Source organism: Hemicordylus capensis, chromosome 1, assembly GCF_027244095.1.
Source record: "Hemicordylus capensis ecotype Gifberg chromosome 1, rHemCap1.1.pri, whole genome shotgun sequence".
Classification (NCBI taxonomy): domain Eukaryota; kingdom Metazoa; phylum Chordata; class Lepidosauria; order Squamata; family Cordylidae; genus Hemicordylus; species Hemicordylus capensis.
The window spans coordinates 347,489,839-347,507,738 of NC_069657.1; the positions used below are offsets into that span (position 1 = coordinate 347,489,839).

Genomic DNA, 17,900 nt, shown 5'->3' on the forward strand with positions numbered 1-17,900 from the left:
GTTTGCTTCAAAAACGGTTGGCAAACTTTGCATGAAGAGGTATTGTGGGATTCTCCAAGGCAAATTAAACATAAGGCATGACTGTCTTGCGATGGAAGTTTTGCTTTACACTCAGCACATCATTTAAACACTTTTTTGTCCAATTTCTTCTTTGTCTGTCTATTTATTTATTTATTAAATTTATACCCCGCCCAAACTTATGTCTCTGGGCGGCTAACAGGTGTATCCATAGTCATTATCAGTCCAGAGTCAATTCCCAGTAAATCAGTCAATTTTTGTTTTTGTTTTTTTTAAACAACCTATCTCTCTAGAACTCACCAAAAAAGAGGAACATAAACGAGAAGCCGCAGAGACTGAGTGACCAGTCGCAAAGGAACTGAAGTGCTGCCGTTTCTTCCTGCCTTAAATAGCCACATGGGGTGGGGTGAAAGTGCCACAAGGAGCTGTGGTAGTCCACACCTAGAGGCTTCCACACAGGTGCAGAACCCATTTCTAATAGATTCAACTGATCATGAACCAGATCTGTTCATTAGAAAGCTGCACTAGCTGCAGAGAACTAAAGTTGCTTTTTAAAAATAAAAAACATGGTTTTTAAAGAGAGTTCAGTTTGCTATGTTAAACTGCTGAACCAACTGCAAATATTGAAACAAAAACAAACTCCAAAGTATTGCAGACAATACTGAGCTAACATAACTGTGGAGAAAAAACAGAAGTGGCTGCAGATAGAGCATTTGCAAAAGCAGAAAAGTAAATAAATTCAAAACATTTCTAATAGGACCCTTAGGTACATGTGAATAAAATTAGGACACATTACTAGGACAACATTACAAAAATGCACGTCTTCAGCCTATACCATGCAACTTGCACTCAACATTGTAGATCTAACATTTTTCAAAAACCTAGACTGCAGAAGAACAAAAGGGGGGGGGAGCAGTCTAAAACGTTCACATTTATGGAAGTTAAATGATATGCCTACTATGTTTTCTAAATGAAAGTGTACCTTATAGAGAAATATAGACCAGTACCTTGGCATGGTGCAAATCCACTCCATACATGGAAAGCTTCTTGGCATTTTCTAAGAACTGGAAATCTGCCTGCGCTGGAGTCAAGCCTCTGCAAGTGCGGATAGAGAAAAATAAGTCAAAATTAATAAGTCTCAACTTACGAACTGGCTTGCTGAATTAAACTAAGGTCCACTTAACCTATCCCAGCATTCTATTTCCAACAATGGGCAACCAGATGCCTTTGGAAGGTACAACAGTGATGACCATTCTATTTATACCAACCATCTAGTACTCAACAGTATGCTGCCTCAGCTATAGAATGTCCATGTTCAATCATTTACTTAAACATGTACATCTCACAGGCTCAATAGAGCCTAGAAAAAAATAATAATATTTAAAACAAATAAGACTATCAAACAGCAGGGCTAACAGCAATATCTACACTGCCTTATACCTATGGGAAAGGTCCAAAACAACCGAGAGGATGCTGTGCATAGTATTACTAGATCCAAACCCTGACAGCAATTCAACTTGTTCATAGACATTCATAAGCATTCTGGGTACAAAAAGTAAGAAGCAGCTCAGATTATCCGGGCCCAGGCCCTTGGTTGCTAGTAAGTTCTACACATCAAGGATGCAACAGAACCTGGACCTTGAGAATAGTATTTGTTATATTATCTCATGAGAGGGCAAGTAGTCAGTAAAGATGCTACACAACCCTGCATTACATACAACAATAAAAGCCATTTGTTTCATGGGACTCTCAAAAATTGTGTTGCATTCAAAATGCAAAATAAAGCCTTATATATATTTTTTCCAGATACAAATTGAAATTAATCCAGTGGCCCATCCCTCAGTCCACCATTCCTGTAAATTCTCTGGGACACAGTAATAACTTATTGGTTTGAAGGAGTGTTATCATACTGAACACACATCCTTGGATATTATCTTCTAAGATGAAAGATTAAAAAAATCATTTAGTTGACATGGAAACCTTGTAGCCATAGCTACAAAAGTTCATTGTGAGGGTGGATGACCACTGAGTATGTTTTCAATGTTCAAGTTCAAGTTACATTTGAACTTTTCCATCAGAAGTGTTTACTGCTATTTTTTTTTCTGGCAAAGTCAATGGACCCTTTGGCTGACTTTTGATGGAAGATCTACTAAATGTTTTTAACAAAGCACTCTTCAAACTAGAGCTTTCCCAAATGTTCTAAATTAAGGGCGTAAGGAAACACAAAAGCATCCTAGCTATTACGAATCCACCCAGTATCCATTACTGTGTGCTAGTAACAAAGGGGAAAGAAATATACTCAAATGTTGAAAAGTGACACACCTGTGTGTTTTGTGCAACTCTACTACTTTCTCCTCCATTTCTTTTGTCTGGTTGGGTGCAAATTGGAATTCCCCAATGTAATCACTGTTATGCTCTTCTGGATCATAGTCACCTAGTTCAGCTTGCAGAGTAAATGAACCAAGAAGCGCATGAGTCACAAAAGAACATGGTAGTCGGCCAGAAGCAATATCTTGACGAAGTTGTAAGCACAGGAAGTACCTGAAAAGTAAAAAGGTAATCTATGAAACTATTTCTTATTTTCACTTCTTGTGAAAGCTGAGAATAAGTTATCCAGTTTTAATAGAGCAAGGGCACTCTATCTAATTAGACAGACAGACAGATAGACAGATAGGTAGAAAAAGACATTCTAAAAAGGAGCAAATGTTCCAGCATACAACCTATTCCTCATTTAAGAGTTTGTTTATGGCCACATCCTAACACAAATTTCTTGATTTGCAGTGGAGAGGATTATAATTAAAACACACAATGCAAGTTATCATTTTACTTTTCCACATTACTTTGCATAAGATTTAAGTTTCGTGACAGCACAATCTATTAGTGCACTCAGTTTTAAAATATGGTTTTTAGTCATTTGGAAAGAAAATCATATTAGGGATTTGCAGGATGTTTTGACGTCGAAAAGTTTCTACTCAAAACCGGCCATTTCAAGTTCGAAACAGAACATCCTTTAAATACAGGGCCTGTTTCAAACTCGTAGCAGAACAAGCCTGTTTGTATCAAAACATTTTGACGTTTTGAGTGCCATTTTGGAGGCCTGTTTTTCCCTTGCTGATTGGTTTTCTGGCTCTGGCTTCAAATTGGCTTGTGATCTCCTTGCTTCTTGGTTGGCTTATTATCATACAAATCAAGTGTTGTCATGGGCAACTGTGCTCCCATTGGCTGAGGGGAAGGAAAAGTGGTGGTGGTGGTGGTGAGAAACAAAAGGAGGTAATTTCAAAATTTATCCAAAGGGACTGGGAGGCAGAGATACTGTGCCTATCTTGAAGAAGAGGATATATCAGGATAGGAGAAGAGGTAGGTAGGTTTGATTCTGTGTTTTTCTTTTCTCAGCACTGAGTATAATATGCTGTGCTATTACAGCTAGAACTGTCTGGGTTTGCTGGATCTCAGATTGACAAAGGCAGAACTTGGGTGCCTACATAGAACCTTCCTTTACTTGTGTTTTGTTTTCGAGATAGTGTTGTGGCGAGAAATGGACAGTGGCATGTATCTGTGTGATATTTCTTGGTGATGAGCTCCATGTCTCTGACCTCGAGATTAGACTAACTTGTGCTTCACTCACTGCTCTGGTCTGCTCTGCAATCTGCATTGTACACTCAGTCAAAAAATGTGGCTCAGGTTGCTCTAGTTGAGCTTATAGTTATGCTTGCTCCTAAAGTAAGGGTGCTGCTGTGGCAGCTGTTGAAATGCTAGGAAGTAATGTGTCATAAGAACAGCCCTACTGGATCAGGCACAAGGCCCATCTAGTCCAGCATTCTGTTTCACACAGTAGCCCACCAGATGCCTCTGGGGAGCCCACAGGCAAGAGGTATGTTCATGCCCTCTCTCTTGCTGCTGCTCCCCAGTATGTGAGAGAACAACTTGTGCCAATGATGTTACTGCAGTGCAGGCATTGTGGCAAAGTTTATTCAAAGGGATATAAGAGGTGAAGGCCCGAGAGCATAGCCAACAGGGATAGCAAACAGGATGTTGGAGTTTTGCAGGAGTTTAGCGGGAAGTCTGCGGGAAAGCCTGGAACAAGCCCCTGTGATCACAAGGAGCCTGGTGGAGAAGAGAACGTAAGTACAAATCCCTCCCTCATATCCTTGGGAAAGGCTGTTTGGACAGTTAAATTGCTGACCATTACAGCTGAGACCTATCCTTCTAATAAACTATCTAATAAACAGATAATAAACTTTTTCTAATAAACTATCTCTAAATACTGTAAACAGCCAACAAAAACAGTATGAAGATAGAAAGCCAGCAGGGGAAGGGGCACTTCCCAGTGCATTGCACAGAGTGCTACATGTATGACTATTTGCCCCATGGGCAGAGGTCATGGGTGTGTGCTCGGTGCAAGGAGCTCCTGCCTCTCAGGAAACAAATTTGTTCCCTTTAGACCAAGGTGGTGGATCTGGAGAAGCTCAGAGAGACTGATAGGTAGCATATTGAAGTTTGGAGAAGCCCTTAAACATTTAAGCCAAAGGGGTGTTCGCATTGGAGTCCAGTAAAGAGAAAAGTGTTCTGGCTGTTGACAGGTTCTGACCTCCTCCTAGCTCCTGGATGCTGTCCTCGATGTTCAAAACAGACAAAGGTAGAGTCCGCTCTCAACATTGTGGCATTACTTACTTCGATGTCAACAGCACTAGAGTGTTCAATTGAGATATGGAGTCATGAATTTGAGGCATTACTGGCCTCAATGTCGAAGGTGACTGAATCGAGGTTGAAGCTGGTGAAATGGATGGTAGGCGCCAACTCACAGTTGACACCGTGGCTGAATTTGGTATCAAGAGGGGAACAGTCATTGGTGCTCATGTCGAGAATTGAATGGACTTCAAAGAAGTTGTCAGTGTCTAGCATCTGGTGAGCGTTGACTCTCAGCCTCTCTCAATATTGATGGCTTCGACTTTCGATGGGAATCCTCGTGCTGGAATCCTGTAGGTGATGATGTTTGGTCAGCCATTGGATTGGAACCCACATCTCAGTCACGATGCTTCTTTGAAGCCGGAGCCAAAGATTCTTCATCTGAGGATCATCTTCCCTTTTTGTGTTTATAAGACAGATCCCTTGGAGGTAAAGACTGTTTGAACACAATGTCTATACCTGATGGGGGACTGGACACAGAGGATTTAGACTGTGTGACCACTGCAGCCTTCAATATGTTGATGCTGACATCAAAGTCTATGTAGAATTCGGCCGTGGTGTTGACGGCCCTAACACCTCATCATAAATCGCCACTCTCAGCCTAAGTGCCCCATTTTTTCTAGTCTGGTGAGAAAATGATAAGCATATCTTGCAAGTCGAGCTGTTGCATTTCTCACCCAGACAAAGCAAGCAGAAATTGTGGCAGTCTGTTGAGGGCAACCTCCCTCCACAATCCACACACCATTTGAAAGTATTTTATTCCATTTAGAGTTAGAAAAGTCACCAAATCAGTCTGAGTCAAGCCAGAAAATCCAATATAAACATTTTCTCTCTTTCAGAATTCACGAAGAAAGGAACCAGTCTAAACCAAGCAGCGGCAAAACGAGGAGGTCTTGACACTTTGTCAGTCTGAAAGGAACTGGTAAAATGATGCCTTTCCGACTTATATAATATACACACTTAGCCCATGAGGCAGAATGTGGGCACCATGAGGAGCTATAGCATTCCACCCACAAAGTCCACTTGCGCAGACCAAAGTCTGCACCTGCGCAGGTGCAGAACCCATATGTATGAATGGCCAACGGATCATGATCCAGATCTAGAAGTTAAAACATGCAACACGACTCAAGACGTACAAAAAATACAGACTAGGGACTAGTTGTGCAGTTTTGTACCTTTGCTATGATGTTTTTCTATACTTATACAACCCAAAATGCAACAGATCCTTCTACTACAACAAGTATATAGGATTCAAAGTGAAGTAACAATGTTTAATGTACCTGGTGATGTCTTCTGTTAACTGTGAAGGATCAGGTGGATAAAATTTCACGTTAAAAGTGAATAGCCAGGACAAATCTATAAATCAGAAAGTTTCAAAGTTTATATATTGCATTTTATACTGCATTTTTAAACAATTGATTCATCTACAGAGATACACACTTCTGCAAGCAACAGTATGAAGTTGTACATCTTAATATAAATTTTAAAATAGAAACTGCTACTTAATTTTTTTAACATTCAAATGGAAACTTCATCCATTCCTCTTAACAGCAGATTTGGTAGCACTGTGCCAATTAGTCTCAACTGCCCAGAGACTAAAGTTTGGGGCGGTATACAAATTTGATAAATAAATAAATGAATAAATAAAATAAATTACCACCCACCACCCCCGCAACCAAGTAGATTAGTCCTCACCCGGAGTCGTGATTTTTACACACGAGTAGGACTACCAACTCCCAAGTAGTCCCATTGGATACACTCAACTTTTTCAGGCAACAGAACCCACAATAATTTAACATTTCACTCCCAGGGAGTGCAGCAGCAACCCTCATATCTCAAGGATGGCGTCCTATGTGACTGCATGACATTGAGAATGTGGGCTGTTAACAAAGGAAAACAAACATTTCAAACCACACACTAATGAGGATTCATACTTCAACATCTCATTTCTCAATATTTCTTATTTCTCAATATATGAGCGGGATGGTCATCTGAATCACCTCTCTATACACGCTTCAACTAGGTTCTGGAGAACATGTAGAGGGACGATTCACCTGAAGCGGCCCCAGGTTTTGTTCCATGGCTGTACACATTCTGTACAACTTGCAGGCCTTTGTTGCAGTCCTCCAACTCACTTCCCAAGGGGAACATACCCTGTCAATGGGTGAAATGTTTTTGCATCACAGCACCAACACATTTTCAAAGCGTAGTTCTTTTGCTACTTTTACTGCTGTGATGTCAGATGCTTCCAAATGCTTGACTTGTTCCAAAACACCAGGTCTTACATTGTGGGAGGGACTGGTTTCATCAGCCCTAACTAGAGAACACAGAACTATGCAGTGCCTCAGCCTGGGTTTGAGTCACTGTCATCACCAGGGGAAACAAAACTGCAGTTTCCAAAGAGAGATAGGGTGTTCTCCCTAAAACAATCAGTTTTATGGTCCCACCAATTTTTGGCTACAGGTAGCTTGTATTTTTCTTACAGATGTTCCAGTGTATCATCCCTGCTACCTTGTCATGCCTTTGTTTGTTGTCACTCTGTGTGATCTTTTTATAACAGCTGATTAGGTGGTCCACTGTTTCATCTGCTTCTTTACAAAGGCAGCACTTGCTGTTTGTTGTTGACTTTTCAACTTTTGCTCTTATTGCATTTTTCTTAGTGCCTCTTCTTGTGCAGCCAGTATTAAACCGTCTGTTTCTTTCTTCAGGTTGCCATTGCCTGCTTTGTTTCATTGGTGTTGAATAGTTTCTCGTTATTGACCATTTGAAGTGAATCTTCTTCACTGTCCTTTATATATTCTTCAAGGCCTCTTTTCTCCTCCTTTACTGTTTGATGGACTTGCTGCATTCCTCTTCCACCTGAGCTACCTACATAACTGCGGGGGTGCAGAGAATGACTGATGGTCATTATTTTCCTGGTCTTACGATCTAGCGTCTCTAAGCTCTGCCTGGATCCAGTCCATTATTTCTGCAGTGTATCTAATAATAGGTATAGCCCAGGTGTTTATGGCTTGTATGGTGTTCCCACCATTGAGTTTGGACTTTAGAATGTTTCTAACTCTCCTGATGTATTCACTTACAATTTTTCTTTTAACTTCAGTGTGTGATGTTATCAGCCTGGAGAATGCCCAAGTATTTGTAACGTTCTTTCTCTTCCAGGTTCTTGATGTTGCCTCCATTAGGCAGTTTATTACTTCTGTTTTTATTATTTTTCCAGTGTTCATTATTCATGCAGCACACTTTTCTAGTCCAAATTCCATTGCTATATCGCTACTGAATATAAGGACAGTGTTTAGCAGTGATTCGATTCCTTCAAAACCGGAGCTGTTATATGGAGTCCAACAAGGCTCCATTCTGTCACAATGCTTTTTAACATATTCATGAAACTTCTGAGTGAGGTCATTGGAGATTTGGTGCTGGGTTTATCAATATGCTGATGGCACCCAAATCTATTTCTCCTTGTCTTCAATATCAGGAAGTGGCATTAGTCCCTTAAATGCCTTCCAACATGCAGTAATGGGCTGGATGAAGGATAATAAACTGAAGCTGAATCCAAGCAAGATGGAGGTATTCATTGTTAGGGGTCATAATTTGCTAGGCAGGTTAGAATTTCCTATTCTGCACAAGGTTACACTCCCCTAGAAAGAACAGGTTCATAGCTTGGGAGTGCCCTTGGATCTGGGTCTTAACCTGGTGTCAGAGCCGTAACAGGGGGAAACGGCGCCCAGGGCAAGCTCTGCCCCTGAAATTGCGCCCTCCCCCACCCCACATAACTGCGTCCCCCTGGGCTGGCCGGAGTGAGCGCGGCGGTGGCGGGCGGGCAGCGGCAGATCGCGTGGCGGCAGCGGGCGGCGAGAGTGAGCGCAGCTGTGGTGGGCGGCGGCGGGAGTGAGCGCGGCGGCGGCGGGCGGGAGTGAGTGCAGTGGTTGTGGGTGGCGGCGGATCGCCGAGTGCAGCAAAGCGACGCCAAGGCCTGCCGTCTGGCCCGGCGTCGCTTCCCAACTGCGAGGCGCGCCTGCACAGTTCATTCTATGAACTGATCGCCGAGTGCAGCAGATCGCCGAGTGAGGCGGCGGCAGGTGGCGGATCGCCGAGTGTGGCGGTGGCAGGCGGCGGCGGATCGCCGAGTGCGGTAGAGCGACGCCGAGGCCTGCTGTCTGGCCCGGCGTCGCTTCCCAACGGCACTCGGCGATCTGCCGCTGCCCGCCGCCACACTCGGTGATCCGCCCGCCGCCGCCGCACTCGGCGATCCGCCACCACCGCCCGCCACATACAAAGGGCTGCCTTTGTATGTAGTTCAGAAACTTCAGTAAGTTCAAACTACGGCAGCAGATTGGTCTCTGGGATATCCCTGAGTGACCACAATATGATTGTCCTTAAACCGTGGCACTGACTGCTGATACGTTTCTGGGCAGAGTACAAAGTGATGGTTATTACCTTTAAAGCCCTAAATGGCTTAGGTTTGGGCTACCTGAGAGCGCACTTTTCTCTACAAGGTCTCCACTGCTCATTAAGATCATCAGGAGGGATCAGAAAGTCTTTCAGTTCCACCAGTTAATCTAGTGGCAACCTGGGATTGGGCCTTCTCACTTGCTGCCCCTAGGTTGTGGAACGCGCTCCCTGTGGATATAAGAGTACTGTCTTCCTTGGAGGCCTTCAGGCAAGCCAAAGATGTCCCTCAAAACACCCTGGTGCAGTTCCCACTCATGAGAAACCACAGTTATCCTGCTCAGAATGTCTGCCTGAACATTTAGTACACCTTGGATATGGATTGCTTGAGGCAATACCCCGTGCACCAGGCACCAATACCACAGGTCCAGAGTCAGAAACAGGAGGCTCCTCGAGGACGTGCTGCCCTGGCGATTGAGATAGGCTTTCACCGCCATATTGTCTGTCTGTATCAGCACCGAATGACACCCCCCCCCCCAGAAGGGGCAGAAAGCCTTTGAGAGCATTGAAAATCACCAACAGCACCAAATAACTGATGTGCCGAGTCCACTCTGTGGGGGACCAGTGTCCAACTCAGACGAAGGCCGTCCAGGTGAGCTACCCAGCCACACTCCAACACATCCGTCGTGACTACTGGGTTGGTCAGAGGTATTTGGAAAGGAGCACCAACGCTTAGGTGCCAAAACTCTGTCCACCACTGCGCCATCACCTGTACTGAAGGAGGGGGCGAGCGTTCGAGATGACCTGGATCCCGAAGAGGATCGAACACGTCCAAAAACCACCTCTGAATGATGCATATCTGAAGATGCACTTGAGATAGAACATAAGTACTCAATGCCATGTGGCCCAACAGGTGTTGTACAGAACTCATGGTCTGTGGGCCCCCAGCTAAGAAAGCGGCAGATAGTCTCTGGAGAGTCACAATACAGCCCATCAGGAGGAAGACCTTCTCCAAGGTCGTGTTGAATATCAGCCTAATGAACTGAATTCGCCAGGCAGGTTCCAGTTGGGACTTTTTCAAGTTTATCTGGAAGCCCAAATCTGGGAGGGTACCGATCATGATCTCGATGGCATCCAGAACCACCCGTTTGGTGCTCGCCACGATCAGCCAATTGTCTAGTATGGCAGCACCTTTAGACTTTGCTCCTGTAGAAATGCCACCACTGGGGCCAGACATTTTGTGAAGACGTGAGGTAAGGTTGTGAGAGACCAAATGGTAACGCCTTCAATTGATAGGGGTTCCCCCCTATCTGGAACCGCAGGAAGTGCCAATGTTGAGGGCGTATTGACACATGATAATACGGGTCCTTTAGGTCCCGTGAGACCATCCACATGTTTCTGTCCAGGATGGTCATGATGGTAGGTACTGAAAGCATTCAGAACAGGGGGGAGCGATACTCAAGCGTCCGATATCAATTTTGATTGTCCCAGTGGAGATCCTGTTGGTAAGATGAGAGGCGATCTCCTCCCAGGTAACCATGAAACACCTTCATCATGTTTAGGTGGAGTGTAGGCTTCTTCTCCAGACGAAGCATACACAGGCTCATCCGTCACAACCGAATCTCTGCTGGACCGCGTCCGCTCATCTGACATGTCGAATGACTCCGTCACAACAAGGGAATCTGGGCGCATCAATACCAATGACTTTTGCGCTGGACAATCTGAGGCAGTACTGGGTTTCTTAAACGCCGGACCCTCCAATATCGGGACATCCTCCGCCTTCTTCTTCTTGGGAATCGGGGGAAGATGTTGACCCACCGGCAGCTTTTTCTGCAGTTTTAGCTACTGCTATTTAATTTTTTAAGCCGATCCTGATGAATTCGGGGAGGCCTTCAGTGCTGCTGGAGGCTGATATGAAGGGATCTTCTCTGAGAGTGCTCTGCCACCTGAATCCACCGAAAGTCGAACATTTGACGGTGTTGATACTGGTATCGGTGTCTGATTTTCGGTTTCCACAGTGGCCAACCCCGCTCTGTCTAATGGTATCGATGCAGCCATTTTCAATGACTGTTTTAAAGACAAGGCTTCCGAGGAATGGAGAGCCAAATCCCACAGGTCTGCGTGCAAACAAGAAGCCCTATTTCTGCAAGCCTGTTTTGTAAACGTTTGACAGTGCGTACAGGTCTTAACAATGTGGGATTCCCCCGAGCATAAGAGGCACTCGGCAGGGGAAGGAATCTTCTATCCACAGTGAACACACTTCTTAAAGTTCTTTGTGCCCAGCACAGATGTTGAAGGCCAGCAGGCCACCACGCTCCAACCCAGCCAGGACCGGAGCTTTGGAAAAGGGAAAAACGATCAATAAAAATGCCCCCCCCTCAAAAAAAATTCAACTGCACGAAACATCAAAGAAAGAGAGAAATAAGTTAGGAAGGGAAAGCAAGGAGAAAAACAACAAGGGATATCTCTGATCCTACTTGTTGCTGAGCTGAAGACACCACAATGTTGGCTGAAGTGCAGATGAAGGAAGACTGAGGGGATGAGGAATGGCACAGCTGCATATAGAGGCTGGGGGCAGCCAAAGCAAGAGAAATCGAGCTGGTTAGATTTCGATGAGGTCTCTGCGCAGGCGCATAGCCCTTATGTGTAGAAGACAAAGACCACGTTGAAGAAACATATAAACATTCAAGACACTTGGAGAAGTCTGCCTCATGGTTCTCTTTCTGGTTTATCTTCAAAAAGGCCAAGCTACAAGTTGCAGTCAAGGAAAATTGTGGTCAATATTAAGGAAAGCTAAAACATACTCGAATTAAGTTTTTGGAGGCTGACAATTTCTGTTTCTGTAGTCAAGGAATGTCAATCAGGGCTGACATTCAAACTAACATTTTGCTAGGGAAACTAGAGACGTTTCCATTTTAGTTTTCAAAACTTTGCAAAGTTATGGGGAAAGGCCAATTCCAAATGTGAGATTGCCAACCTCCATTCAAAAATATATATAACTTATCCCTACAATAAGGCTCTGTTCTGGAGTATTGGAAAGTAGCCAACATAACACCGATTTTCAAAAAGGGATCCAGGGGGGATCTGGGAAATTACAGGCTGGTTAGCTTAACGTCTGTTGCAGGCAAATCAATGGAAAAAGCATTCTCAAAGATTAAATTGTTAAGCATATAGAACAAGCCCTACTGAAGGAGAACCAGCATGGCTTCTGCAAAGGGGAATCTTGCCTCACTAAGCTTTTAGAGTTCTTTGAGAGTGTCAACAGGTGTGTGGATAAAGGTGATCCAGTTCATAGTATACCTGGATTTTCAACAAGTATCTCATCAAAGACTCTTGAGAAAATGTAGCAGCCATGGGATAAAGGGACAGGTTCATGTGTGGATTAGTAACTGGTTGAAGGACAGGAGACAGAGGGTAAGAATAAATGGACCGTTCGCTAAATGGAGGGAAGTAAAAAGTGGGGTATCCCAGGTATCAGTACTGGGACCAGTGCTCTTTAACTTGTTCATAAATGATCTAGAAGCTGGAGTAAGCAGCGAGGTGGCCAAATTTTCAGATGAGACCAAACTATTTAGGGTAGTGAAATCCACAATACATTGTGAGGATCTCCAGAAGGATCTCTCCAAACTGGAGGAGTGGACAACAAAATGGCAAATGCAGTTCAATGTTAACAAGTATAAAGTGATGCATACTGGGGGGGGGGGGGGAAGACCCAACTTCACATATATGCTGATGGGGTCTGCGCTGTCAGTGACTGAACAGGAGAGGGATCTTAGGGTTGTGGTGGACAGCTCATTGAAAGTGTCAACTCAGTGCACGGCATTAGGAAGGGGATTGAAAATAAAATTGCTAATATTATAAAGCCCTTATACGAAACTATGGTATGGCTACATTTGGAGTACTGCATGCAGTTCTGGTCACCATATCTAAAGGAGGACATTGCAGAACTGGAAAAGGTGACTAGTGCACTTTCCTTACAAGGCAAGGCAACAAGTCCTGGGGCTTTATAGTTTAGAAAAAAAGATGACTGAGGGGAGACATGATAGAGGCCTATAAAATCTTGCATGGTCTGGAGAAAGTTGATAAGAGAGAATTCTTCCCCCACCCCGCCTCATATACCACTAGAACCAGTCATCCCATGAAACTGATTGCCAAGAAATTTAGAACTGACAAAAGGAAGTACTTTTTCACACGATGTATAATCAACCTATGGAATTCTCTACCACAAGATGTGTCAGCCAACAGCCTGGAGGCTTTCAGAGGGTTTTAGATAAATTCATGGAGGACAGGTTTATCAATGGCTACTAGCCTGAGGGCTATAGGCCACTTCCAGTCTCGGAGGCTAGATTATTCTAAATACCAATTGCAAGGGAATAGCAGTAGGAGAGAGGGCATGCCCGCAACTCTTGCCTGTGGGTTCACAGAGGGATCTCTGGTGGGCCACAGCGTGAAGCAGGATGATGGACTAGATGGGCCTTGGGCCAGATCCAACAGAGCTTTTCTTATGTTCTTATACTCTCTGTTGTTGCACAACCATGAGTGGAAGACCCTCCAGAATACATACAAGGCCATGAAACTGATCAACATCTTCTGAGGGCACAAGACTAGCCTGGAACCAATGTCCACAAAGTCCTTGCACTAGTACTACACCACACTAGGGCAACACCAGATGTAGGTCATGGCATGCTATTCTCTTGAACAACAATAAATATTTATATACCACTTTTCAACAAAAGTTTCCAAAGCGATTTACATAGAGAAATAATAAATAAATAAGTTTTATGGCCCCCTGTCCCCAAATGATTCACAATCTAAAAAGAAGTCTTGAAGAAGACTAGATTTATATAAAGCTTTTCTACTTTGGTTGACAAGCAGTATATAAGTACTACTATTACTATTAGTAGTAGTCGATTATGATCTTCAAGCTCACTGAAATAGTTATTCCCAAGCAATCTTCAGACGTTCTCCTCTGGAAAAGCATAAATAGTAGTGGTTGCACCCCTAGAACGCCCCAGCTTTAAAACCCAAGAGAAGTTATGAAAGCCAGCTGTCACTTCCATCTTACTTGCTCTATGTGCAACCACACAAATAAAGCAAAAGCCCTTGCTGCCTACCTCTCATTTAAGCTACTGTTTTGGATAATGGCGCAGCAGGGAAGTGACTTGATTATCAAGCCAGAGGTTGCCGATTTGAATCCCCGCTGGTATATTTCCCAGACTATGGGAAACACCTATATCTGGCTGCAGCGATATAGGAAGATGCTGAAAGGCATCATCTCATAGTGTGCAGGAGATGGCAATGGTAAACCCCTCCTGTATTCTACCAAAGATAACCACAGGGCTCTGTGGTCTCCAGAAGTCAACACTGACTCGAAAGCACACTTTACCTTTAGGATAAAAGCAAAAGCTACCTGGATGCTCTCATTTCCATCTCTAACAGCCTTTCATGAACTCTGTATTATATGTCAGCAACTGATTTTTGATTAACAGCTGGTTTAGGCACTGACTGCTAATGTTAATATTAAAACCAAGAACTTTCAGGGGATTTACTTATTACACCTTTTCACCACTACAGCAGTTTGCACTGAGCAAGAGGTTGGACTAGAAGACCTGCAAGGTCCTTTCCAACACGATTATTCTCTCTACATTAAGCTATAGATTGTGCGGGAGGGGCAGATAGCTTATCTCTACCAATTTATTCTTGAGTGATCCTCATGTATTCACAACTTAGAATTAGTCTTGTGTTAGTCTTTACTGACGTTAAAATACAAGAAGTCACCTTTGATGTATTTAGTCTATTAAAAGCATGCTGATACTAAAATTATCACAGATTAGACTATGCAACACTCATACTGTATAAATAATCCAAATAACCTGCAAGTCTTCTAAATGCTCATTAAAGCATGCATCCATTATTGTTTGAAAACACCATTCTTTTTCTTGGAGCACTTGTACTAGACAGGGTTTAAAAAAGTGAATGCACTATTTAATGACAGAGGATTAATGTAACTTTTGATGGCTGATCTTTTCAATCTACAGAAACGGAAAGATCTGCTTCATTTTGTAATTTAATATTGTAGACTGTGATTTAGAACTGTAGAAAAGCATCTTAAAAATACCTAAGCTATTAACAAAAACTCTGTATCACCAAATATGAATTGGTGGCACTGATCACCTAAGATGTTTTGATTACAAAGCTTTATATTCCAAACTAAAGAAAAGGGACTCACAAAACCTAATATGAAGTCCCATGAAATTCCTTGAAGATCAGGAAACCAAGTGAGAAGCCTGCTACTTTCCACCCTCAGGAGGTACAACTGCCTTTCCTCATTTATAAATCTGATGTACCACACACGATTCCTTGCATCCTATCCGGCAGGATGCTGCATTTCACTGGGCAAAGAAATGGATGACCCTTCTCAACATAAAGGAGAGTGGGGAAGCCCTACAGGCAACCCATTCTTTCCTTTTCTAACTTTCATTTAAGGATGTCATACTAATTCAGTCAGGGCCTTACCATGGGGAAAATAACTATTTAAAGGCTACAATTCTACTGTCAAGAATGCTATCCCATACCTATTAACCAGGATGCTCCTTCATAGCTAAGGCCCTCTTGCTTAATGAAGCCAAAATACATTTACATAAACCTCCATGTAGTTGTTCAAAAACATTTTGCTATACCAATAGTAGAGAACTGCTTTACTGTATTTTGTGTGGTTCAAAATCTCTTGCCCACTTTAAAGCAAAACATGAATGACAAGCGTCTTCGGGAACACCACATCAAACATCTTTTCTTCATTGCACTCCCTTCCACTTTCTTAATTTCCTCATATTCCGATGCCCTATTTATGTACCCATCATGATGATGGGAAGAGATACGCTGGACCTTCAGAAAATCAAATTACTGTACCTTCCTAAGAAGTAAGAACTATAATGTGTGCACAATATATTTCTAACAGTTTAAATTTCAGGTCGTTCACCTGAAGAGATTTCCACAATAATAAAAATGGAGGAGTATTAAGCAATTACGTAAAGGCAGCTAATGCCAGTGGAAACCATAGCAGTTCCCTATACTGCATACACATTCAGGCTTTGGCTATATACAGCAAAGTTATCAAAACAGCAAGGATATACACACAATTAAGTTACTGTTCACATTTTTACATTGACATGGTAGTTGCATGGTAGTGAAGGTTACTTTTACCATAATAGAGACAGATAATGAAACCCTCCAAAGCTTTTTGGAATCTTACTGGATCCAACAGCCTTCTCGGGCGGATCATCTAGGTCCAGCACCCCTGCAGGGCTACATCTGCAGAGAGTCACTACTGCTATTTCACTGCACACTACACCTGTGGTTGTGTACCAAAAAATGAAGTTCAAGCTATATTAACCCCATGCTATGAAAATATTGCTTTCAAATCATAAGGTTTTCAAATCTGATGCAATATATTGAGCGTGTTGCTTTAAGTCCATAATCTGCTTTTATAGATAGATAGATAGATAGATAGATAGATAGATAGATAGATAGATAGATAGATGTATATGACGCCCTACTCCCATAGGATTCAGGGCGGCTTACAAGCAATAATATACACAACACCACAATTTCATAAAAATATATCTGATATCTTTGGGAGTTTTGAACAGAAAAGTGGGATGTTGCCAATGTTTGTAAATTAATGTCCGTAGACTATAAAATTTATATATAAATGTATACACCACATTTCATGAAATCATTCCAATGCAATTTACAAACACATGTTAACGCACACTAAGATCAATAAAAATTCAGTAAAACATATCAGAAATACACTCATACACAGAAATACTTACTTCGAATTTGCCGCTTGATTTCTTTTGAAGGATCAAGCCAATTCTAAAAAAACAGGTAGGAAGAAGAATGAAGAACATGTTACTTTATATAAAGCTCTGTAGAATAATAGGTATTTATTGAAATGAACACATTTACATATGTTATTAAGTAGATAGGGGTTTTTTTTTATAGTGACCTCTGTAAAGCTCAAAATGAATTTAGAGCTATAAACAATGTTTTTTAAAAAATAATCCCTGGCATCACACCATGTAATTTCCTCATTCAGCTCCATTAAAAAAAATACAAACAAACCAGATCACTATGGTTGTGCAATGTTTCCCTTTATATATTTGCTTATAAATCAATGAAGGATTAGCAGGTATATAAGATATTCCACTCATTCCTCACAAAGGAAACTGCTTCTGTTTACAATAATTGTTAGAACTATCATAAAAGAGGACCTATTCAGAAAGCTGACTATATAGTGTATCTTTCTTTCAGTGTGATTTTGTTCACAAAATATATTATCACTGTACAATATTTGCTGGTTGTGTATATACTCTTAGGTCAGAATTCCACATAATGTAGTCAAGTCATGAATATCTGCTTTCTACAGAAAAACAGTACAGAAGTGGGTGATTTGCAGAGAAGCAGCAGACAGGCAGCCAGTGTAGTTTTCTCCTTCCCCTATCTGCCCCTTTGCCCCAGCTGCTGGGGATCTAGACCTACGTTTGTGAGCAAAGACACAGAAATGGAATCTTGGCTGGAGAAAAGCAACATGCATGCAGAGGAACAGATACAGGTAAAGGAAGGTTTAAGCACCTCTGCTCACACCTGCCACTTCTCTGCAAGTCACTCTCTTCCAACAAGGCAGATAAGAGAACTTGGCAGGCTGGAAACATCATTTGGCTGCAACATCTATTTTATTCAATGTTATGAGATATTACCCAAGACTTCCACTGGATTATTTTTCTCCAGGTCTGTTTCAGGAA

At 42.5% G+C, this 17,900-nt stretch overlaps 1 protein-coding gene across 25 annotated transcripts in view; it reads right to left on the bottom strand.

Moving 5' to 3' along the window:
* EPB41L2 (erythrocyte membrane protein band 4.1 like 2) overlaps positions 1-17,900 on the bottom strand; it is a 205,544-nt gene that overhangs the window by 70,151 nt on the left and 117,493 nt on the right. For all 25 annotated transcript variants that reach the window (XM_053286906.1, XM_053286887.1, XM_053286894.1 and 22 more), the window contains exons 5-8: positions 16,929-16,971; positions 5,985-6,060; positions 2,341-2,559; positions 1,026-1,113 (exon numbers count right to left, since the gene is read on the bottom strand). In XM_053286906.1, coding sequence (XP_053142881.1) covers positions 1,026-1,113; positions 2,341-2,559; positions 5,985-6,060; positions 16,929-16,971 — 426 coding nt within the window. The remainder of the gene's footprint in view (positions 1-1,025; positions 1,114-2,340; positions 2,560-5,984; positions 6,061-16,928; positions 16,972-17,900) is intronic.